The sequence below is a fragment of the Anastrepha ludens genome, chromosome 3 (assembly GCF_028408465.1).
Source record: "Anastrepha ludens isolate Willacy chromosome 3, idAnaLude1.1, whole genome shotgun sequence".
In the NCBI taxonomy this organism is placed as follows: Eukaryota; Metazoa; Arthropoda; class Insecta; order Diptera; family Tephritidae; genus Anastrepha; species Anastrepha ludens.
This window is the reverse complement of record NC_071499.1, coordinates 3,034,743-3,060,267: the sequence shown is the minus strand read 5'-3', so window position 1 is coordinate 3,060,267 and position 25,525 is coordinate 3,034,743. Positions and strand designations below refer to the sequence as shown.

The window sequence follows — 25,525 nt, the reverse complement described above, 5'->3', positions numbered from 1 at the left end:
AATGCACTCAGGGATTTACCGTTACCTGTCGAAGGAAGATTATTATTTCAATTTTACATACCTGCTGCCACGTCGGTCGGACTAAGGTACCTACTAGCACTCGGTTGGTCCTCAACAATAAACGATAAATTACCAAACACATCGAACCGTACAGTTAATTATATTGCATATACATGGGACTTGTTTGCTTTTAGGCACGCATTTGCGTACTGTGCATACAAAAATATTGCGTATACGCCATGTGATGGACCCCGGAGGGAGGTTAAGGACATAATCATCAGAGCTACTTCAGCTTTTTTAGAAATTGATTAAGTGAAGAAGTTATAACTTGACTGTAAAACTCCCCTGCATTTGTGGAAAAAATGTTGTGCTTGTGGCCAAACACCTAACAGAAGTGTACGCCCAAATATTTATTATGTTTTTTTTATAACTTATAATTACTTGGGAGTTTCTTTGTTACTGACGACAACTTTGGTTGTTGTTATTGCTTGACCACTTGCTTGATTTCATGTTTTTACATCATATACGTAAATAGTTTTCATAACTTGCTTATTATGCTCTTCGCGACTTTTTTATATTCTTATGCTTTGCTCATTTACTTATTCTTTAAGTGAAATGAAAATTGGAAGCTTATGCAAAAACATTAATTCCATTACCTACGGTCTTATAGGTAAAAACTTAATATTAATAATAATAATTAAGAGAGCAGAAAAGCTCAATAGCCGAAGAAATCGAATAGCCAGATTTGTGAGAATAACGAGCAACACACAATCGCAACATCGAGCGCTACGATCAAACGGAGCAAGTGGAAATGTCAATAAAGAGCGCAAAAAATTTATAGAAATTGGCAAGTTTTTTGAGAGCGGGCAAGCATATATTGAGTACACGTTTGTATATGTGAGATCGTATATAAGTACATTTTTATTTGCATAGATACGTATTTTTATAACAGCTAACAGCTACATACATATGTATGTACGTTGCACAAATTAAACTAACCGGTTTCGTGTCTTCTTAAAGTTGTTCTGGTTTGGTGTTTATTAAAACTGGTAACAATTATTGATTATAACGAAAATCGCTAACAAAACTCCAAACCAATAAAAAATTTACAATACGAATTTAAGTTAATGCTTACATGTGCATATTTGTATTGAAGAGTGCGTATGTGCAACAGTTACTTATTTAATACATACATATGTACACATCAAAAACACTACCCAATAAATGGAAGCGGATATAAGTGAAGTAAAATGTGACTAAGATATAAAAGCCAATGTCTAAAAATGCTCAATCTTGAATAAAGAGTTGAGTTTATAAAAAATAGTACATCAAAACAAACGATTGTTTGAATGAAACACGTACGTACATGCCGCCCCACCCTCATTGGGGTATTCCATGTATGGGAAATACATTTTGTGACAAAAAATTAATTTTATAAATAAAACGAACTACACAATTTATCAAATATTAAATATTTATACTTTTTGAAGAAAGGAGGTTGGACTTTCTTCCCAAATGGAAATTTCATCTCAGGCTTACACGTTCAATTCCATTTAAAGACACGCACGGCGATCTTATACAGAGCCACCGACAGGGACCTCGCAGGCAACCACTTTGAGGTGGCCCTGATACTAGCCAGAAAATTTACAAGCAGAACAACAGGCTGTTTCCACAGGATGGGATCCAAGCGAGAGGGGTGTTAGATGAGTAGGCTTAAGTGCGCATGTGAAGTGGTGGTTAGTGTCATGCAATGGTAACCTGTAATACGAGTACATATGTTGAGTATGGTTTGGCCAATTCTGGATATATTAGAGTATGCCTGCGACAACATCTAGAGCGCAATTGTCCTATTTTGGTTTTGGGTCGAGCTTTTTGCCTTGAGGTTCCAACTTATTGCAACCTCCTTAAACGGAGGCTTGGCTATCACGGAATACGGTCGTTGTTGGTTGACGTTGCCAGTTTTCCACTTGGGTCCCTGGACTGTTTTAGAAATTTAGTAAAAAAGTTATTGCTCCCTCTATTGCTTCCTTCACGTTCCACAGCTTCGCAATGGCCCCACTGCATGCAAAGGCCCCACTAACTCTTTTTCTTTAAAATCTTCATTATTGCCATCCCATTGGTTATTCAGTAAAATAATTTTGTACGCCAATGAAAAAAAGAACCACTATCCATCGCCTCATTTGAGCGATATGGAATAACTTATATAACGTCAAAGGTGTACTCTATGCTTGGCTTTGTAAGACGTAACGCCTCTGAATTTACAAATTCGTATACTTACAACCAAGTTAGTATACTTCACTTATTCATTTGCATCTGTAGTTTGCGGTCTTTATTTGGAGACAGTTTAATCAAATTGTCTTACATACGGTCGAATGGATTCAGAAAACATTTTTTTGTTAAATTTGCCCTTCGTGCTTTTGAAACTTCACGAATCCCACACTGTCTTATTCGTCTTGTCTCTTGCTTTTAAATCTTTAATCTCGAGATAGCCGCGTGTTCATTCTGTGTTTATCTTTTACTTACAACAATACTAGCATTGTTATTGTAATGCCCTCATCCGTTCTCCTGGAACAGTTCTTCCGCTTTATTGTAGTAAGGCAGGAACACGATATGCTCCTATATCTCGAGCATTTCGCGAATTTGATGACTTAAATAATAATGTCCCGTTTGATTTCTTTTTGCCAATAGTAGTTTTCTTAAATCTTTTGAGTTCCTATTTTTAGTTTCATTACGCCTTTTTAATATTTCCAAGCTAATTTGTCCATTGTATGTAGTAATTCTTAGATTAGAGTTTTATACTACTTTCTCAATAGTGCGCACAAAAATTTATTAAAAGTATGTACAAATGTATAACTGACTCAGAATTTACTAGAAAAATGGTTTGAAAATTACTTCCAACTAAGGAACAAAACAACAAGGCAATGTATTGGTTCCCACATAGAACAAAATCAAATCAGCTGCTCCACTACTACTACTCGTTCAAAGTGTCTTGCTCCCAACGACATGCATAGTCGTATTTGATTAGGGAATGGGAGTATATTTGATAGTTTTAATCAGCTAAGTGAATCAAATAATAACAATTTTTTGTTCGTATATTTTAGAAAATACTGGATGGTAGATTTATACTAAATACCTATACTATATATTACATACATGTGCATACAGATGTACAAAACAATGTGTGTGTACAGGTGTATTTGAAAAAAATTAGTACCAAGTTGGTTTTTTATCCTCATACCTATGCACATGTACAAATATATGTATGTATGTATGCGCGTCATTCGAATCACTCTGTCTCATTGTCTGTTTTTAATAGAATTTTTCAAAGTTACATATCTCCACGTCAAAACATCTCATCTGCCACACACTCAACTGCGCATTTCTTTTTTCAAAATCTGATATTTTTTTAAACAAAAACAACAACAACTGACGTAAAGCACAAAAATCCACATTTTAAAGTGATTTATTTATTTATATGAAATATAATTATAAATAACTACGTTACAATAGCAAGTCAACTAGCATCTGGGGCTATCGGCCTGTGAATTATTTAATATTGTGTTGCTCGTATACGAATTAATGTAAAATAACAAAATTGAAAAAATGTGCTGTGCTAGTGTAATATGCATTGAAATAATAAATGCGTAATGCATTTCAAAAATCAAATGAATTCTATTTAGCTATATTGAATACATTTTTTTTAGTGCAACAAAATATCATTAACTAAACAAGACTGCTTGAAAGTACCAGGTGCTCATGTGAATTCATGTACAGGTACGGACGTGCTAGCATGGACATAAGTATGTATGTACGTATGTATACATATAGTACATCCCTGTTTGCTAAATCAACGTCCGAGATTGCTGTGATTCCGGAAGGTAATTAATAATAACGCCATTTTATTATTACAGACATTTCTTAAATTATCTATCATATTTGCATTAATATCGAGGACGACATAATGTGTGTTGATCCTCTTTCTACCGGGTGCAAAGCCATACATAACACGCCGTATGGAACTGTATATGAAATAAGTGTAATGTGTTAAACATAATGGTGAGAGTAGCAACAAAGCACCAAGTGTTGAATTCTAAATAATAGAGAGAGAATTCGCTCCCGTCAATCACGTTTTATTTCGTTGTGTTGAAAAGTTCTTTCAAAGAAATATAGTGCCAGCTGTTGTCGATGAAATGTTGTGATCGTTAATGTTAGGTGATTTTTTGACAGGGAAGAAAGAATCGCGTCGGGAATCTGCTTTTTAGCAGAAAATGCAAATTCGACTCCGTTTACCAGATAAAATATAATAACTTTAAACATACGTTGAAGTACGACTATTGAGCAATTCTGCAGGTGCCGTCATTAATGCTAATAAGTTATTATTTTTATTGTTTTTTATATAGCAATGTAAAATTGTTAAATTTTGAGTATTAAATAGTTATACTATGCAACTTTTCCTTTTCGCTGAGAAGAAGTTAGTGAATAAGCAAAATGCTGCTAAAATATGAGAGGTGATGAAAATGTAAGATGATATTTTGCTGAGTTGCTTTCATTTAGTTAAAATTTACTCACAAAGACTATGAAAGTGCCATAACAACATAACAACAAGTGTCAACATAAGGAGTGTGATTGAGCAGTGTTAAGGTGATGGCCCCATATACACTTTAAATTTACGAATAATGCAATGTTCTGTTCGACAGCACTTTGTCGGCCTTTAACATTTCAACCTCACTCGTCACTTCGTTTGTTGTCGATTATTCTGATATTCTGATAGCTATCAAAGCTACCATTTGCCCATACAAGCTTTCATAGTAGAGCAAAGCGAACAGAGCCAGTAAAACAAGCCTGCATTGGGCTAGTTAATCAAGCACAGTAAAAAAGATGTCACTACGACTTTAGAATGGAAGAGAAGAAGTAAGTTTTTATTTAATAAATACTACTTGGAAGTTTAATTCTGTTTATTTGTTGTTTTAGCGCAAAATTAACAACACGCTCGGCGCGAAATAACTTTTGCAATATTGCGGCAGCTAACCAACCGACTATTAGAACAGTCCAACAAAAAAGTAACAAAGTCACAATATTGAAGGCGGCAAGCACACCCAAAGCTGGAGACTTGCAGCTGTAAAACTGTAAAAATTCAAACAGTTGTGGAATTTTAAAATATTTATAATTGTTCTTGATTAAACTAAAATCTTCGTTTCGTTTTAAATTTTTTTACGCACTCGTATATTTCACGCATTTTTGCCATTATTTCAGAGCTCTGAGTTAAATATTCCTAAAACTCTCATGTGTTGGAACATTTTTAGCCCAAATTCAGATTCAGTACAACAAAGTTATCAAACGCGGCTAAAACCCTAATGATATCAAACATATTTTTTTGGTTGAATAGCGTTACAGTGCATACCTTTATTTTGTTATTTTTAAATATTGAATGAAGGTAATGCGATTTAAAATGAAACATAATTTGGTCTTAATAATAAAAACAGCTGATTATTTTTTAATCATTTTCTATTTTTGGCTTGAATATGTTCGGTTCGGTTCGTTTCAGTTTCTGGCGGAATATTGATAAATTTGGCAGTAGGTCGACCTCACTCGTCGTTCTGTAATTATTCTGCAATGATATATAAGTACAGATGTATTCATACACATAAATAAAATAGCATTTTTGTTTTTTAATTTCAAAATCAAGCTTATGTAAGAATTTCGATTATCACAAATGCAACTTTGGAGTCAATGAGAATTTTTTGTTTTAATCACTACTCGCTTGACGGTTAGTAAATCGGCACCGGTCGCGAGTTTTTTGGTCATTTTCGAAAATTGCCTGCGTCAAAAAACTGACAACTGTAATTTGAAAATTTGGCTAAAAATATTTTTTTTATTTATTTATCTGAAATATAATTATAAATAATTACATTATTGTAGTAAGGCAACTAGCGTCTGGGGCTATCGGTCACTACATCTGCCACTACTTTTATTGATATTGGGAAGCACATTACTGAGTCGGTGAAAGTATCTAAATTTCGCAATCAGTTCCCCGTCTATTGACAAACACTTCGAAGATTTTTCGCAAATGTATACGAAGGTAGTGCACACGCTTTTAGGGAAGGAATAGTAAATGAGACTACAATTGATGCTGAGCCTATAAGAATAAGAAAGATTATCGCGACCCGCCTCCAATGAGTTCTTTGAGAATTTAATTTAAATCTGACAGATGTTATGCTTATTCTTTTACTGTGCAATGAAATATTTAGCCCCTTGTTATATACAACAGTTCCTGTCCGAATTCCCTTTTCCATAAGTGCGTGCGGGTGTAAAAAACACAATTATAGTAAAGTAAACAAAACCATAAATCAAGCCAAAAGAAACGAAAAACATTGTCAGCTATTTTTATTCATATATGTGTATATATATACTTGTATAATTGGCGCTTAGGGTGTAAGTTTGGGAGTTTGGCCGAGCTTCTCCTCCTAATGTGGGCGTCTTGGTATTTTTCCACAATCGGAGGGGCCTACAGAAGAACAGCAGATGAGTTTTTTATTAGGAGCTTTTTCTTGGCAGAAATACACTCGGAGGTTAGCCATTGACTGCCGAGGGCGCCCGCCGTTTGAAAAAACTTTTTCTATCATTTGGTGTCTCATGTACGGAGATTCGAGCCTGCGCGCTTCCGAATGGTAGGCACGCACAAACCCATTCAGCTACGGCGGCCGCCATACAGCGTACATACATCCCTTTTAATACTTATGTAAGTACCCTGCAGGAAAAATTGGCAAAGGATAAAACGACTAATTCAATGCCAATTGGTTAGTGTTCTCAAAGGAGTATGGCTGCGGCACTGGGGTCTACGTGGAATCCAGTGGGACAAAACTGCATTTTGCTCTTGGAATGCGTGAATCTGTGATTCAAGCGGAGGTGTATGCAGTTCAAGAAGCGATGAACTTTGTTGTGGAAAACCGTTGGAGAGGTAGATCTATATGTGTCTGCAGCGACAACCAAGCTGCTTAGACAGCCCCTAACCACATCAGGGGTAGTCAAGTCCTGTAAATCCAGGCTGAACTATTTCGGTAGACATAATAGCCTGATGCTAACATGGGTCCCGGGACACGTGGGTATCGCGGGTAACGAGACCTCTGACTCCTTAGCTAAGATGGGCTCTGAGGCCAACTTCTTTGGCCCAGAGCCCGTTTTGCCACTCCTTTCTGCGGCCATCACAGCCACGGTTAGCAAATGGGTAGCTACCAACCACAAGCGAGCTTGGCAGGCTGAGAGAGGCTGCAGATGGACTAAACTGATGTTACCTGTCATGACCGATCGACTGTCGCAAACCCTCCTGTCATTAAGCAGAGGGGAGTGCAGACGGCTGGTTGGACTGATGACGGGCCACTTTCTGTGGGCAAAGCACATGGAAAGGTTGGGCATCTCAGACAGTGTACTCTGCCCAGCTTGTGAAGAGGAGGATGAGACGGGGGACCACTTCCTGTGTGTCTGCCCCACCTTCGCTCGCATCAGGTTTGAGGTCTTTGGCACTGATGTATTAAAAAGCGACCATCTTGGCTCCTTGGCACCACAAGATCTACTCAGATTTCTTCGGAGATGAGGTAGATTTAAAAAAAATTAAAAGGGAATCCAAGTGTAGTACAATGGACTTAATTCATGTCTGAGTCCTGCACTTGCTAGTTGCCCCGACAAAATAAAAAACAAAAAAAAAAAAACTGGCCCAATCTTAAAATACCTTCTAAAATCAAGTTTTTTATTACAATATTTTTTTTAATAATTGTGTATATTTATTTATTTATATACGGAATCATAATAACGATGTTTTTTTCAATTCTTGGAAAATTAACCTGTTCACGTTCCAATTTTATTCACAAACAAATAAAATTTTGATAAAATTTTCAAATATTTTTATGCACACTTTTAAGCTTAAGCTCTTCTATTTCCATCTATCATATTTTCGAAAACTAATTTATTTATAAAAACCTCGATTATTAAAGGTATTTTCAAAGCGGTACACCCTAATGTTTGATGCTCTCAAATCCTTGATTAGCAATTAGAGACCTCGCTAATACAACTAAGATTTCATTTAAGCCATTCCAACTACTTTGAAATCTACTTTGTCTCTGAAAACTTTGCTTAAGCTTGCCATAACAAAAATAGCGGAGCAAGATTTTTTAAAACTGATTAATAATAATTGCTTACAATCGACGTTGTAACTGTCACTTCAAGTGATTTTTGGCTAAGCTAATTCAAAGAGAAAACTTGAATGTGTAAATGGGCTATAAGCCTTTTCCAGAAGTTTAATTTGTGGTCTTGAAAAAAGATGAACCACCCTATTACAAATATGCAGCAAAAATTATGTGTTGTTTGCAAATTTAACTTACTTATGTATATTGTACACATGTGTGTGTGCATATTTCTTATAAGTGCAAAATAGTGCGTAAATATAGATATACATACATACATACATTATTTTATATATTTATTTATATATAAACATGTAAATTGGCTCGCTTCAATCAGAATGCAGTCCGCGAATGCATTGGGTGCTCGGGTGCTTGCTAAGTTTCTATTTCCTCCAGCGCTTTAGACAATATTGCGCAATACGAGTAGTTACTCTGAAAGAAATTCGAACATGCCATTTTAAAAACTTGTTTTGTTATCATACTTTCAGGAATCATTCTTCACACTTTCAAATCGAATTCTTCCTTCCAGCATACCAACGCCGATATCTCACGAGTCACTTTTCAATTTAATGTTAAGGGCGACGTTTATCTGCACAGCATAACAGTGCCAAACCCGAAAATTAAACGGACAAAGTCGCAATTTTCTTACACTACGACCTTAGCGCCATTAGAAGACCTAAGCTCAGTAACAAATACGGGAAGGTGTTAACTGAAAAATTCTACACACAAGTTCTACATCAAAAACAGAGATACTTAATGTTTGGAAGCGGGTTTGAGTAGTACTGTACACAGTCTTAAGCACAGTCCAGGCGCTATGGGATCAGCACGATTTTTTAAAGCGTCACAATCGATGTGAAATTCTGGCAACTGTAACAAAAATATTATGTGTTAACTGTAAAAAATTCGGGCCATTGTTATGCGTAAAGTCTTTTAAATTTTGTTTGCTCGATTCCTACATTCATTTGTTTGTCATTTTCAATAGTAAATTACCATCAGTATCGAAATTATCAAGAAAAATATTTTTGGAAAACTTCAGTATTTTTCTTTACGTATTTACTTCACCTATCTATGCAAAATAAGTAATGAGCATCAGAAAAGTATCAGCAACAGGGTTGCAAACGCTTGAAATGCTTACGTGCCTCGAACAAGCCTAATTATAATTAAAAATGTTCTTCCAGTCGCACAGTGGTACAGAGCTCACATTTACAGGTGGCCAATTATTCTTAAATTCGAACGCCATAATTCGCTTTAAGTGAGGCTAATTTATTGCAGGCTCAATGCAGACATATTTTCGGGGTGCCACTCTTTTAAAATTTTAAATACAGTCTGTGTCAGAAAAAAGGAACCGCGATTATTCATGAAGTATAAGAGATATATATTTAAAATTTTTTTACATGAAGGTATGTACAAAACTTCGAGTCGCAATTACTCAATAAGCCGTGTAGTCTTCATCGTTGTCGGGTATAACCTGGCAACTTCTTCATGCTTTGAACCATCTTTCTGCGTAGCTCGTCGACAAATAGGACTAGATTTTATGAACTTGACGCACTAGTTGCCTCAAATCACGGACTGACCTTCCGGCAAGATGCGTTTTCATAGTTCCCCACACACTTTCAATGGGGTTGTTTTGTTGTTTCTCAATGTGTTTTTCTGAGAGCAATGGTTTTGATGATGTGGGACGGTAGGATATGTTCGCCCTCTTCAGTCGACGTTCGATGGTGTAGATACTCACATTTATTCCTTTTTTAGCAAGAACTGATTGTGCTTGGTGCAGCCACAAAGAAGGGTTACGCTTAAAAAGTTGGACGATCACTTTATCCTGCATTTTTTGTCGTCACTAGCTTCAAGCCGCGCTCGGAAAAGTCATCAATATTTTGGTACTCCTTATACCGCTGATTCCACATCACTACAAACTTTTTTGATTTTTTAATTACTTTTGCAGCCGCGGCGTAAGGTAATTTCGGCCCTTTCGAATGCGTGCATAAAAATACCGCCTCAAAATGCTTCGCGTACTTCTCACTCATTTTTATTTGGTTCCGTTTACGGGAAAGTTTCGAACGACACTAACCTGAGTTAGCACTGGCGTCTTAGCCCTTGAGTGGGACTATTATGCAGCAAAAAGCAGAACGAAATATATCTTGAGGTCACAAGAAAAAAACCGGATCTTTTCTTCTGATACAGACTGTATGTGTCATAATATGTGCCTTTTATTTGTCGGGATTTGGCAACCCTGGTGTTGCAATCTGGCAACTGACAGCTGGATCGCAAAGTTTGACATTTTTTGGCTTTTACTTACTCAGAATGTTTTGAAATACCAGCGCTATTTGTGTTGTTTACAGTAACTTAAAAGATTCATCTCGGTCCAAAAATGGAATTAAATCGTGAACATTTTCGTGCGATTATTTTTTACAACTTTCGACGTGGATTAACTCAGCAACATTGTTTTTTGGCGATGAAGCTCCTCCAAAGACCAGTGTTTATCGATGGTATGGTGAATTCAATCGTGGTCGTAGTTCACTCCAAGACGAATTTCGTGAAGGTCGCCCAAAATCAGTTGTTGTTCCGAAAACCATTGATGCTGTGCGTGAACTGATATTGCAAGATCGTCATGTGACCTATCGTGAGATTGAGACAATCTTAGGCATTAGTGGGACCAGCATACATTCAATATTGCATAAACATTTGACTGTCAAAAAAATTTGTTCGCGTTGGATCCCACACAATTTGTCAATCGCTCAAAACAAGGCTCGTGTCGATTGGTCGAAGGAAATTCTCAAAAAATACGATCGCGGGGCTTGGAAATACGTCTATGACATCGTGACAGGTGATGAATCATGGATTTACGCGTATGAGCCCGAAAGTAAACAGCAGTCGACTGTATGGGTGTTTCAAGATGAGCCAAATCCAACAAAAGTTTTTCGCGCACGAAGCACTTCCAAGCAAATGGTCGCCTGTTTTTTCGGAAAAACTGGGCATGTCGCAACCGTACCACTAGAACAACGCAGAACAGTACATTCTGAGTGGTACGAGTACACAACCACTTGTTTGCCAGTTGTCTTCCAAGAAATTAGGAAAACCAATCGCCAAAGACGGATCACTCTTCACCAGGACAATGCGAGCTCTCACACATCGGATCAAACAACTGCATTTTTGAGCACCCAAAACATCGAATTAATGTGTCATCCGCCGTATAGTCCTGGCTTGGCACCGAATGACTTCTTTTTATTCCCGTACGTAAAAAACAAACTTTTCGACACCTGAAGAAGCGGTTGCGGCATTCAGAATGCATGTTTTGGAGGTACCTCATTCAGAGTGGCAAAAGTGCTTCGACAATTGGGTCAAACGCATGCAAAAGTGTATCGATCTTCATGGAGAATATTTTGAAAAACAATAAAGTGATTTTCGATGATTAAAATTTGTTTTTGTTCTCTAATCCCGACATATAAAAGGCACCCCTCGTACCCATTTACATTTTGTTTTTTTCGAATTAATACCTTGCCTAGATGAATTTACTTGTAGACTTGCTAAACATAAATGAATTTGTAAGTATACAACTGCAATGCAACTAAAGGGTGATTTTTTAAGAGCTATAGGAAAGTTTTTCAAAAAAACACACGTAAAATTCAGAAAAATGCATGTAATTTTTATTTAAATCGATAGTACAGTCCATATAATTTAATGTTTGAATATTATTTCATGCAAATGTTGACCGCGACTGCGCTTGAAATGGTCCATCCGCTTAGTCTAATTTTGGCATACTCTTTCCAATGTTTCGACCGGTATATCACATATAAATGCTTTAATGTTGTCTTCCAATGCGTTAATTGAAGCAGGTTTGTCTGAATAGACATGAGCTTTAACATAGTCCCACAAAAAATAATCTACAGGCGTTATATCGCACGATCTGGGTAGCCAATTGACAGGTCCCGAACGTGAAATATAATGTTCACCGAACTCGCCTCTCAAGAAGTCCATTGATACGCGCCGAAACCACATGTCATGCAAGTCAAGCTCTTGCATTTTGGGCAACAAAAAGTTGGATATCATTCCACGGTAGTGCTCGCCATTCACAGTTACATTACGATTCGCAGCATCTTTGAAGAAGTACGGTCCAATGATACCTCCAGCCCATAAACCCCACCAAACTGTAACCTTTTCTGGACACATTGGTAGCTCTTGCAATTCTTCTAGCTGATCTTCAGTCCAAAATCGACAATTCTGCTTATTTACGTACCCATTGATCCAAAAATGAGCTTCGTCGCTGAACACAATTTTTCGATAAAAAAGTGGATCTTCGGTCAACTTTCGAAGAGCCCATTCACCAAAAATTCTGCGTTGCGGTAGGTCGTTCGGCTTCAATTCTTGCACCAGCTGTATTTTGAAAGGCCTCACACCTAAAACCTTTCGCAAAATATTCCACGTTGTTGAGTAACAGAGGCCCAATTGCTGCGAACGGCGACGAATCGATAATTGATGGTCATCATTAACACTGACTGACACAGCTGCGATATTTTCTTCAGTTCGTACTCTACGTAAGCGTGTTGGTGGTTTGATGTCCAATAATGTAAATTTGGTTCTAAATTTAGTCACAATAACTCGAATTGCCGCTTCAGTGGGTGGATTAAACTGACCATAAAATGGAAGAAGCGCGCGATAAACTTTCTTAACAGAACATGCATTTTTATAATAAAATTCAATGATTTGCAAGCGTTGTTCGTTTGTAAGACGATTCATGGTTAAATTATAGACCAAACTGAAGATGTTTGACAGTGAAACAAACACGAAACCTGCGTCAGCTGTTTAAACAAACTGTTTAAAAAGATAATAGCTAAAAAATCAACCTTTACATTTACATTACATATAAAATCGGTTATACCTACAAGCACAACATATTTAAGTTCAAGTAAGTATATGGTATTTCAATTAGTGCCGGTATTAAAACAAGTAATTTACTTTTTGGGTAATTATAAACCGGTGACAACGTCTAATAGGAAAATAGGAAAGCTTGTCAAAGGATATTAAAACGATTACTTCTATGCCAACTCGTTAGTGTTCTCAAAGGAGTTCAATAGCGATATGAGCTATGACAGGTCCGACTCAGTTATTACTTTATGTTGTCCGATGATAGGTCATGCTTGGATAGGCGGTCGAATACCTTTCATAAAAGAATCTTTGTTTGATTTGGTAATTCGCCAACTCAAATCGAACATAAATCACGCATGAGTTTACTCGAATTGCAATTAAGATTTACCTGGCCCATACTTAAAATACCTTCTAAAATCGAGTTTTTTTATTATTTTTTAAGTAATTATGTATATTTATTTATTTATATACGGACTCATAATAAAGATGTTTTTTCATGTTTTGGAAAATTAACCTATTCAGATTCAAATTTTTATCGCAAATAAAATTTTGATAAAATTTTCAAATATTTGTATGTGCAATTTTAAGCTTAAACTCTTCTATTTCCATCTATCATATTTTCAAGAACTAATTTTATTTATATAAACCTCGATTATTAAAGGTATTCTCAAATCGGTCCACCCTAATGTACATCTACTCTGATAAAAAGCGTACATCTACTATGAAGCTTTCGATTTGAAATAAGCGGAATCATGAATTCGGGCAAAACATTTTTTTCTTCTTGATAGGCGTTGTGACCGGCGAAGCGATTTTGGCCGAGTTCAACAAAGCACGTCCGACGTATCTTCTCTGTGCCAGCTGACTTTAATTGTCGTTAATTGGAAATACCAAGCGAAGCTAAGTTATTCTCCACCTAGTCTTTCCTCTCTTGCCAGCATCGTGACCCGTGTTTTTTTTTTATTTTCAGATCTTTAGCGTTTCAGTCCATTCATACGACATGAGCAAGCCAGCGAAGCCACTGTATTTTAATATTTGCACTATGTCTACATCGTTGTAAAGGTTATACAGCTCACCGATCCATTGTCTGCGATATTCGCCAATGCGCAAAGGTCGGTAAATTTTCCACAAAACCTGTCTCACGAAAACTCCAAGAGGGCCCTCGTTAGTTGTTTTCATTGTATTAGTACGGACAGGAGACAATTTTTATATGACAAAGATTACTTCACTTCTCATTGCCTCGACAAAAGCCATTCAAAATGTAGGCCAACAAATTTCTGACAAACTGATAGTTTCATTGTAAAGAGCGAGACAGAGGAGGCTTTTTAAAATAATATTGTATATACAATATATATCATTAGAGCTTACAATCTTTATTGGGTGCTTGGCCGACCTCCTCCTCATATTTGTGACGTGCGTCTTGAGGTTCTTCCACAAATGGAGGACCTACAGCTTTAAGCCGACTACGAGCGGCATATGGTTTTTTATGAGGAGCTTTTTCATGGCAGAAATACACTTCGCCTTCATTTCTTAAAAAAAAATTATTTCCCTTCAAATGAGATGTAACTTGAAGGAAATCATATACATATTGTACAAATCCCTTTTGTGCTTATACGCGTAATGTAAAAAAAAAACAGTAAAAGCAATTGAAAGTAGTTGGAAGTCTACGATATTATACACTTTGAGATATGCACTGGATAGTTTACTTATTTATTCATTACTCAAATATTTGGATGACAATATGAATAATGTTTTTTTGAATTGGCTTTTGTAAGAAATTTAATTTAATTCGAACTCGAGTTCTGGGCCAGTGGGAGTCGTTAGCAAAAACGCCGTGAATAGAAATGACGTTATTTGAACTCAGCTTTGACAGCAACTTTGTTTAGCCAATGCCAAATAAGTATCAATAGTACTCAATAGTTATCGATAACGACTGCGTGAAGGCCGAGCTCCACAAGCCCATGTCGTTCAGTGTTGACGAGCCAATCGTAATAGGGCTGAATATGTAAATGTACATACATATATGTATACTACATAAGCGAATAAATGAAATATTTGTATTAAATTATTTGCATTTTTTTTATTATTATATTTTGAATTCAGAGTTCCATATATGAAATCAGCAAATTCTGAAATATAATATTAAAATTAGAATTTCACATTTTAAGACGGCTTGAAATTTCATTACGCAAGCGGCGTCATCATTATGTGGTATAGTACGTCATCCACGTTAATGATGGAGTCATTGTTGTGTTATACTTAAAATTTACTTGGGGAAACTCACATTTTTCAATCAGCTTCAAATAGTCTGCTCAACATCCTCTTCTGCTACAAAATTATTATATTTTTAAGTAGTCAAAGTTACCACAAAATTAAAAAATTTATAATTAACTAACAAAATTATCAATTTTAGTCTTTCGACGGAAATCTATAATTTTTCTTCATTTAAACAATGTCACCGAATTTCGTAGAAGGACCATCACAAAATTGAAGAAGTAAGCGAATTTTTGCAATTTGCTCAAATTTTTCGTGACTGCGAAATGCTACTTAAACCAAAAGTCCTTTTTTGACCTATGCCGCCTATAGTGTGTTTATAGTTTATAGTTTTAGATTTTATGGTAATTATCAGTCTAGTCTATGGGACACATGAAAGGATGTATCAAGAAAAGTGAGAACTAATACGCATCTATTGAATTTGTTTAGTGAGAATCCCTTACTCCATTCTTCCTGAGATGGAAAAATAGTGGCAAAATTCCGATTGAATGTTGCCGTCGAGACGATGTAATCAGTCCTCTTCGAGGTATACTGAGTTTTTCGCAATAATAGACTGACATAACCATAAGTTTAAATCTTTCTCGAACGGCTTTTACGACTTACTGGTTCGATCCACACGAGCTCGACCCTTTCTTTTTCTGTCTGTCCCTTCAGACGCTTGGGAAAAACGATTGATCGTGCGGTAAACAAACATTCTCGAAATATTAAGTTTTTTCAGTAATTCATAAATCTCACTTGGCCTTTTACCTTTTATGTTATGCAATCGCTGCAAATATATACAAAGCCTCGGATGAGAACTGCCTTTACTGATAACGACCCTTGCAAACGAAATAAGGAATACGATTTGAGGGCATGCATCTGGAATGTCCGGTCCCTTAATGGGGAAGGTGAAAGTAAAGGCTGGCAAAAAGGTGCACCAAGCTACCTGGCTGTCTCCTGATCGAAAAACACGAAACCAGATCGATCATGTTGTGATGGATGGAAGACACGCTTCTAGTGTATTAGATGTACGTACGATCCGAGGACCCAACATCGACTCGGATCATTACCTTGTTGCAGCCAAACTGCGCACACGTCTCTGTGCAGCAAAAAACGTACATCTACCTACGCAAAGAATGTTCAACATCGAAAAGCTGCAATCGCAACAGAGCCCGAAAACATAGTTGGTACGACGAGGAATGTCGTGCTGCCGCAGAAAGAAAGGATGCCACCTATAGAGCCACGCTGCGATCGGGTGCAACGCGAGCTATGTGGGATCACTACAGAGAGCTAAAAAAGGAAGAGAGACGTATTATCCGATAAAAGAAACGAGAGGCCGAAATACGTGAGTGAGAAGAGCTTGAGATGCTGGCCAAGAGGAACAACGCCCAAACATTCTACCAGAAAGTTCGGCGGCTTTCCGAAGGTTTTAAGAATGGGGCGTTTTCCTGTAAGAACAAAGACTGCAAACTGGTGACTGACATCCAGAGCAATCTTAAATTATGAGGGAACACATCTCGAACCCGGCGGCCGCCGTAGCCGAATGGGTTCGTGCGTGATTACCATACGGAATTCACAGAGAGAACGTTGGTTCGAATCTCGGTGAAAGCAAAATTTATAAAAACATTTTTCTAATAGCGGTCGCCCCTCGGCAGGCAATGACAAACCTCCGAGTGTATTTCTGCCATGAAAAAGCTCCTCATAAAAATATCTACCGTTCGGAGTCGGCTTGAAACTGTAGGTCCCTCCATTTGTGGAACAACATCAAGACGCGCACCACAAATAGGAGGAGGAGCTCGGCCAAACACCCAAAAAGGGTGTACGCGCCAATTATATATATATATATACTTCTCGAACCTGTTAAGCAGTGATAGCTACGCATGTCACAGAGAATGTGAAGATCCCGATACCCCAATCGTCGACGACGGAATTGTCGTTCTGCTACCCGACCATGACGAGGTAAGAATAGCGATAACGCGGCTAAAGAACAACAAAGCCGCGGGCGCCGACGGACTGCCGGCTGAGCTATTGAAACACGGCGGCGAGAAGCTGGTAAGGTGCATGCATCAGCTTCTATACCCAAATATTGCCTATACGCCAAGTCTTGGAAAAGACCCATGAAAGGAGAATCGACACACACCATCTTTTCGTCGATTTCAAAGCTGCATTCGACAGTACGAAAAGGAGTTATCTGTATGCCGTGATGTCTGAATTTAGTATCCCCACAAAACTAATACGGCTTTGCAAGATGACGTTGCTCAACACCAGTAGCGCCGTCAGAATTGGGAAGGACCTCTTCGAGCCGTTTGATACCCAACGAGGTTTCAGACAGGGTGACTCGCTGTCGTGTGACTTATTTAACCTGAAGTTGGAGAGCATCGTACGAACCGCAGAACTTAATCGCTCAGGCACAATATTTTATAAGAGCGTACAATTGTTGGCGTATGCCGAGGATATTGACATCATCGGGCTTACCAACCGCGCTGTTAGTTCTGCCTTCTCCAAACTGGATAAAGAGACAAAGCGAATGGGTCCTGTCTTCAAACAAACAGTCGGCGCACTCACGTATCGGCACCCACGTCATTGTTGACAGTTATAATTTCGAGGTTGTAAAAGACTTCGTTTATTTAGGAACCAGCATTAACACCGACAACAATGTCAGCCTTGAAATCTAACGTGGAATCTCTCTTGCCAACAAGAGCTACTTTGGACTAAGTAGGCAACTGAGCAGTAAAGTCCTCCCTCGACGGACAAAACTAACACTCTACACGGCTCTCATCATGCCCGTCCTAACGTATGGCGCAGAAGCTTGGACGATGACAACCTCCGATGAAGCGATGCTTGGAGTGTTTGAGAGAAAGATTCTGCGAAAGATTTTTGGACCTTTGCACGTTGGCAACAGCGAATATCGCAGGCGATGGAACGATGAGCTGTTAGCACGAGAAAGAAACGACAGGCGCACTTTGTTAAACTCGGTCAAAATCGCGTAAGTGGTTATCGCGCCAATTAAGAAGAGAATCACTGCAACGCGATTTTCCTTAGCTCCCCACTCCATTGCTAACAAGAGTAATTTGCCACGAAACTGAGTATAATTTATGAGTAGACAATGCATACGAACAAAGCAAAAATTAACGGAACTTTTTCCTGCGAATTTGTTATCACCGTATGCATTGTAAAATTTGTTACAGAATTTATGGCAATACTAGGTACTCATACATACATTTATTCTCATTTTATAACTTTACGACGAAATTCCAGATGGTGGCTTACTAGATTTCATATATACATACATACCTATGTCCCTAATTTTGGAATCATTCAAAACTTTTTAAAATATATTATTTGTTGGTTAAAGTATTGTAGTATTATTTAATTTTAATGCTTCCAAAGTTTTTTAATAAGTAATGAGCTTCAAAATAGAGGTTGATAAAAGTATTTGTATTCCTGTTGCTAAGATTTGTCTATTTACTTTGTTTTTACCCATCTCCAGTGGGTATACACAAATTTACTTGCATACATATTTAAAGATGTAAATTTCCTTTACAAAATGAATCTAACATTGTTATAAGTAGGTATGTAAGTATGTAAAAATTGCCTACGCCAAATTTAAACTCAAATTCAACTTCAAAGTCGTTGTATTTGTGGAGATAAAAAAGAGCTTCATGGGCAATTTTATTACTGGCATTTAAAATGCGCATTTATTTAAAAACGCCACATTACTTTCTGCTTTACCACATTGAAATACTTCAAACCTCGCTACTAGGCTTTGGGTCAAGCGAGAATTTATTCTCTATTAATTTTATAAAACAAAAAAATATTAATTTTCAACAAAATAGAAGAATTCGTTATATACTAGAGTGTACAAGTTTAATTGAAAGTATTAAAAAAAAGTCTTTGCGAACACGCAAATGACATTATCATTGAAAATGATTTTGCATGCTATTAGTCTAAAAATTTAAGAGACAAAAAAATGTTACTTATTTTAATTTATTTTTATTTTAAAGGCATTTCAATATTTTTGAATGTTTTAAAATTGGTATTCGGTATTTTCGTTATCGCTTTCATCGTCATTACAAGTTTTTAATTTTTTGGATGATTGAACATTCTCAGATATCAGATATATGTATACAATAGTATATATTTAGGATTTTCAATCTCAATGCCTTTCAGCTGAATGTAGCCTAATAGCCTAGACGGACGGTGGCGTTAATCGGGAGGAAAAACTTATTTCGAAATTATCTCAAGAATTGAGTGCAATAGCGCGGGGAATTTTCTACGGCAACATTATTGAAAAATGACAGTTAATATCTATGTGAAAGAAAAATAATAAATCCTTTAAAGAGAAGAACAAGAAAGACTGAAGGCAATGCTAGTTAATACTAACACGTTCGAAATTACATTAATAGTTTTGGTATTTCGGAGCAGTTTGACAGTTTTTTGCAAATAAATAATTATTTCTTAGTATCAGCACAGCTAATATCTGTATTCGTTGCCTGCGGTCCATCTTTTACTGACAAAACTATCCAATAAGCAAATCAGTTGTTCAATAATCCGCGTATCGACCGTCTATCACTCTACAATTTGAATCATTTTAATCATTAATTGCGCCGGTAAATCCAACTAACGCCGCTGTCATCCTAAGCTACAAGAAATCAAGAGATAAATCTAAAGAAACTTCGTCAATGCGCTAACGTAAGATGGTTGTGCGAGTTTTCTTCATTTACTTTCAACCATTTTTTTCCTTAAGGTTCACAGTTGACGTAATTTCGACCGGCGGGACTTTTGAAAACTTTTATACCGAATACATTTAGTTTTATATTGTCCATATAAACAGTCGCACATCACAGGGTGCTTAGTACAGAGTGATTTCCAAAATACCTGTAACTTTATCCATTTGAATACTGTGCGAATAATTATCCAAACTGTAAAATACTAAAGAAAAATAATGTAAAATCTACACATCTGACAATTATAAGTATGTTCAAAAATACATCCTTTGAATCCATGTCTACACGGGTCCATTTCCAACATACAAATTCTACACATTCAAAAATTCCGCTTGTATATTATTTTGGAAAATCATATGGCTTTGCTTCATTTTAAACAAAAAAATTTGACATAAACATTTAAAGTTAAAGTGGGTCCTATTCGTCCGCATGAGCTAATGCACGTAGCCAATGGCAAGAATTCTTTAATTTTCGCCTTCCTTTTTTTATGGTGTTACCAACTTTTGAAGTTTAATAAGCCCCAAAACTTTGAAGAAAGTCCGTTCTACCATACTAAAAGCAGTAAATTGTCATTAAGTTAAAGACTATTTTTCAGTTTGCATTTAACATACGTAAAAAATTAATTATAATACTCCCGGTGATTGATTTTTCTTTTTGAGAAGACTGGTTTTTCAAGTCTAAGAACTATTTTTACTAACTTCACTTACAAAAATTTTAGAAATAATGAACATTTTATGTATATTATAAGTACACATTGTGGGTAATGACCCGTGAAAACTTTAAGAAATAAAAATATGTCGATTATATAGCCTGCTCGCTAAAAAACATAGTACTTTGACAACGTACTCACACAACTGTTCGACATGGTAAAATACTGCATTTTAGGCATTCTAAAATCATGTCAACCTGTGTAACATTTTGGAAGTCTAAGTATTAACCAAAACATGCACCAAATATGTGTTCCAAACATTGCTAAATTATTTGATCTACGCAAAATATCACTGTTTAATTAACACTGCGGTACAAAAACGAACTTTTTTCTGTCCTATGAACCAAATATACTTTTTCGGAAAGGGAAGAAAAAATAAAAATCACGTGTATCGGCGTTTTTCATGTACACGTCGGAATTTTTTATTTTTTTTATTTTATAACTTTAAACGAGCAATTCTTGTATGCATATCTGTATCACACAGATAGTGTATCACATTTCTAGACTTTTCACCTAGGTGTTGCCACTGACAATGTTTCACAGGGTTGCCACCTGTTTGAATTATCGGGATTATCTGTAATAATGATTCAGTTATGTATGCCATCAAGTTTCATAAAAGTTGGGGAAAATACTAGCTTTAAGTTAAATAGTCAGTAGGAATTAATAATTAAATCTTTGTTTTCCTAAGGCCAGCTATTTATTCTTACTCTAGACTTGATACTCCAGATAAATTGTTCATCTAAGCCCCAAATGGAAAGGCCAAAAATATTGCTTAGCTGCTGATTTGAGATAAAAAATTAACAAAAATAATTTTCTTTAATTGGTTGTTGTTAGTTTATTTATACGAATCTGCAAAAAAATGTGCCTCCATTACATTTAAACTGTAAACGTTATATCACACATTATTTTCAAAATCTATTTCCTCATTATTTTCAACTTGTGGCCATAAAATTGACTTCAAGTCATATTTAGCATTTTGCATGTTTACCATCGGTATTAAATCAGCTGGTATATTGTAATTATGACAACAACAATTTTCTCTTTTTAAACCGTTTTGGTTTTTGTGGACCAATGCTTTTACTGAAACTGCATAAACGGTTACGAATTTTAATTATAAAAATATTCACTGCCAGCTCGCTCAACTTCTGCATTTGGGTATGACAATGACAAGAACCGAATTGCCAAATTTGCCATATTTTCAAATGGATTCCAACCAGCTGAGTCTTTAAGTTGATCCCATTTTCGTGCATTTAAATTTGTAGATTCTTGTAAACTCAGAGCTGACACAGCTTTAACTATTTGAATTCCACTACCTATGAGAAATGCAGATTCCATTTGAGTTCAGAATAAAGCTCTTAAAAGGGCAGTATAGTGCTTAAAACTCTATGTTAGCAACTATTGCACAACAACATCGAACCAAACCGTGCACTTGTGGTAAGTCAATCAGCAAAGCTTCCGAAGTTATTAGCATTGCACAAAATTCCAAGTTAAAACATTCTTCTTCCTTTTTTTTTTATTTTGACAGGCACCTAGGTGTGTGATGGTGTGAGTACCTGGTCATTTTGCTTAAGCGTAGTGGCGGGGTTGCTATGCTAAATTAGAACTTTTATGGTAAACACAATAAAATATCGACAAAAAAAAATACTAGATAATATCTTTGACTTGGAAAATTTAGAATAACAAATATTTTTAATATATTTCTTAGCTGGAGTAATGTTTTTTTATTGATAAATATCTAAATTTATACGAAATTCAATTTTATAATTTTGTATGCAACCATGTTACGTAAGGAGTGTTTTGGAATCAGGTAATCCCAGCTCTGGGTGTTTTTACTTATGGATCTGTAAAATGGTTACGAGTATTTTAGCGTCCGTTACTTCAGAACGGGTTTCTATACCTGCTCGACTTTAAAGCGTTTTTCCAAAGCACACTGAAAAGGTAGTATCAGTAGGGCAGTTGATTTGATTCTGTTATATTTATTTGGCCTCTAAATTGTCAAACTTTGTTTAAATTACTACAAACTATCAATCTTTGTTTGTAAATTTTGCCATTTTGGGGATCAGAAGCAGAATCAAAATACATTGTTCTCGTTGTTTTTACTCTACTACTACTGCCTGTTCAATGTGCCTTGCGTTTTCTGAAACTTGCTTTTTTGAAGCTTGTGTACGCCATAACTGGACCAATCGCTGTGACATGTTGCACAGTACCTCTTCACTTTATTCGGACAGATTTCTTCAGAGTTTTTTTAAATAATTATCAATCTTACAATAACAAATTTGCCGTTTTTTTATTAACGAATATCGGTTGTTTTGCTTCAAATTTTAACGAAAAATTGAAAAATCGAAAAATCCTCCCAAACCTCGAGAAACATTATTTAACAAATGCATTTAATTTTTTTTGTTTCAGATGACTCTATTGAGTGTTATAACTAAACAACTCACGGAACTCCGGAGATTCGGGGACATTTGCTCAATTTTAAAAATTTTGCTGAGAAAATTTCATTAAGACTTCCAACTATTAGGTGTTGCTTAATCTTTCTAAAACTATATAATACTATATACGCAAATGCAACCCGATAGGGATCTGGTTAAATGTATAATCCGTTCTGTTATTTTTGGTTAGGCAGCATAGCCTTTGTGACTGTACATATACATACATAAACACGCAGTTATATGAAATAAATTAGAAAAGCTTGCGTTTTTTTGCAGAAAAATGTAAGGATACGCCACAAACTATGATGGCAAGTTGATAACTTTTGAATTGAGTAGCTCTTGAAAAACGCCGAGGTCCATCTGCTGCTACTAACGTTTCATCGTCAGCGCTGTTATGTTCCAAACAGCAAATGTTATCTCAAATGCATCCACATTTAATTATTGTAACAATTGAGTCTAAGTCTATGTTTTCCTTGAAATGAAGTAATCGACTGAATCTTATTTTAAGTATCCTGAATGCATTTTCGACACCAATTCTTGTGGAAGGATGCAACAGGTTGTTTATGCTTTTTCTTCTTCGTATTACTAAAACAGTAGTTTTATATCAGTGCTCATAGCACTCATGCACTCATAGTAATAATTCGGATGGTTCAGGTGGGAATTGATTGGGATAATGAGCTGGATAGTCCAAGAAAACAGGCTAAATATATAAAAATATTAACCTAGGATGGCAAAAATAAAAACTGGGGTAAATAGTAAGGCGAGTGCATTACTTGGTGGTGCCTTGTCTATCAAACTTTCTTAACCGTAGATCACTAAACGTGAACCAGTGTTACTCTGTCACTAATCATACGTCTCAGAGATTACGTAAAATTAAAAACAAGTAAATTTTTATATTTCCTTTTCTTATTTCAAACACATAAGTGTAAATTAAGAGAAGTATTATACAATATTATTTCTATTTAACTATTTATGAAAGATCTGTTAGTGAGGTGGTGTGACGCGAATATGTCGAATTCGCAAAACTGCAGGCGTACGTAGTCTATTAGACGAATGTTTAGTGATCCAGGGTTAAAGTTCTTCGCATTTTTTCACCACCTTTTATGTACATACATGTGTAAATACATTCAAATTCGCAAATAAATAATTAAAATAAAACAAATGCAAGTGTATTTGAATTCATAAACAAAAAATCATTTTTTTTGCAGGTTATTGGTTTGTGAGGAACATTATGTTATACCCTTTTAATGTGGATTTAAACCGTATAAGTACTGTTCATTAGACAGCGCTAGTGTTGCCCGTCACCATGAGCACTTCTGAGACTCGCAGTGAAATAGTTACTTCTGATGAAGAAGATTTTAAACCGAACATTCCATATAACCTTGACGACGTACCAATTACGTCAACAATTCAGTCAAGCGGTTACAAATCGCAACCGCTTACAACCGCTTTCGAAACTCTGGACACAGAGGAAGATGACCCCAGCAATAATTTCAATTGCCGGATATGGGAAAATGACGATGGTTTCATGGATGATAATATATCCGCCTTAGATGTAGCCGAGTACGATGCGAGTACCTTGACTGGATCAAATTTAGCTACACCAGTTATGGGTATGGTATCCGATATAGTAGATGAAAAAACGTGTCGGCGCAATAGAACTGTGCCACAAACGAGCCCATTTCAAACTGAATTGAGCAGTTCAAACTTTTTTCAACTACCTACTTCAATATCTGATGCTGATGCTGATGCAGCATCATCAACAGTCAGTGGAACGCTTACAGATTCCAGTGGAATTCCAACTTCTAATATTTACAACGAAAATATTGAACAAGACATTAAATATTCGCCCAGCGAAATGATCCTAGAACCACCGTCCATAACGCAGTACCATTACAATTTCACGCTTCCCCCATCACATGTACGTCCTTTGCAACCGCCTGTTTCTTATGGGAATTCATTGCCGCAAACGCATCATGGAATTAGTACTCATAGCTTTGTTCGTCCACACGCGCAGCCGCAACAATCAATATATAGTCAATATCCGCAATCATCAAGCTACCATGCAAATATGTGGTACCCAAATGCACCGCACGGCTCAGCAAGTGGATACTACCGACCTTATGCTGAACAGCGGTACCATAATTTTGGCGGCTATCCTCACGATCCCATGTTGGATATGTTGCAGCTTTCCAATAGGTAAGTACTCACCAAAAATATGTAGTGAATTAAGCTCTTAGAAATAAGGAATAAAGATCGAATTTATATAAAAAAACGTACAACGTTCGCTGAACGATCTCTATGAGACCGAGGTTCATTCCATCATATCCACATATATATATTCGTTTCCTTGATAGTCTCTAAGTG

The 25,525-nt window shown here is 36.3% G+C and overlaps 1 protein-coding gene across 4 annotated transcripts in view; it reads left to right on the top strand.

Moving 5' to 3' along the window:
- Positions 1-25,525, top strand: part of LOC128856834 (uncharacterized) — a 52,829-nt gene that overhangs the window by 9,540 nt on the left and 17,764 nt on the right. For 3 of the 4 annotated variants that reach the window (XM_054092212.1, XM_054092211.1, XM_054092210.1), the window contains exons 2-3: positions 3,705-3,878; positions 24,367-25,357. In XM_054092212.1, the coding sequence (XP_053948187.1) occupies positions 24,465-25,357 (893 nt within the window). In that variant the 5' untranslated portion in view covers positions 3,705-3,878; positions 24,367-24,464. Of the gene's footprint in view, positions 1-3,510; positions 3,879-24,366; positions 25,358-25,525 lie in introns of all 4 variants that reach the window. The other variant, XM_054092209.1, reaches the window with a different exon arrangement.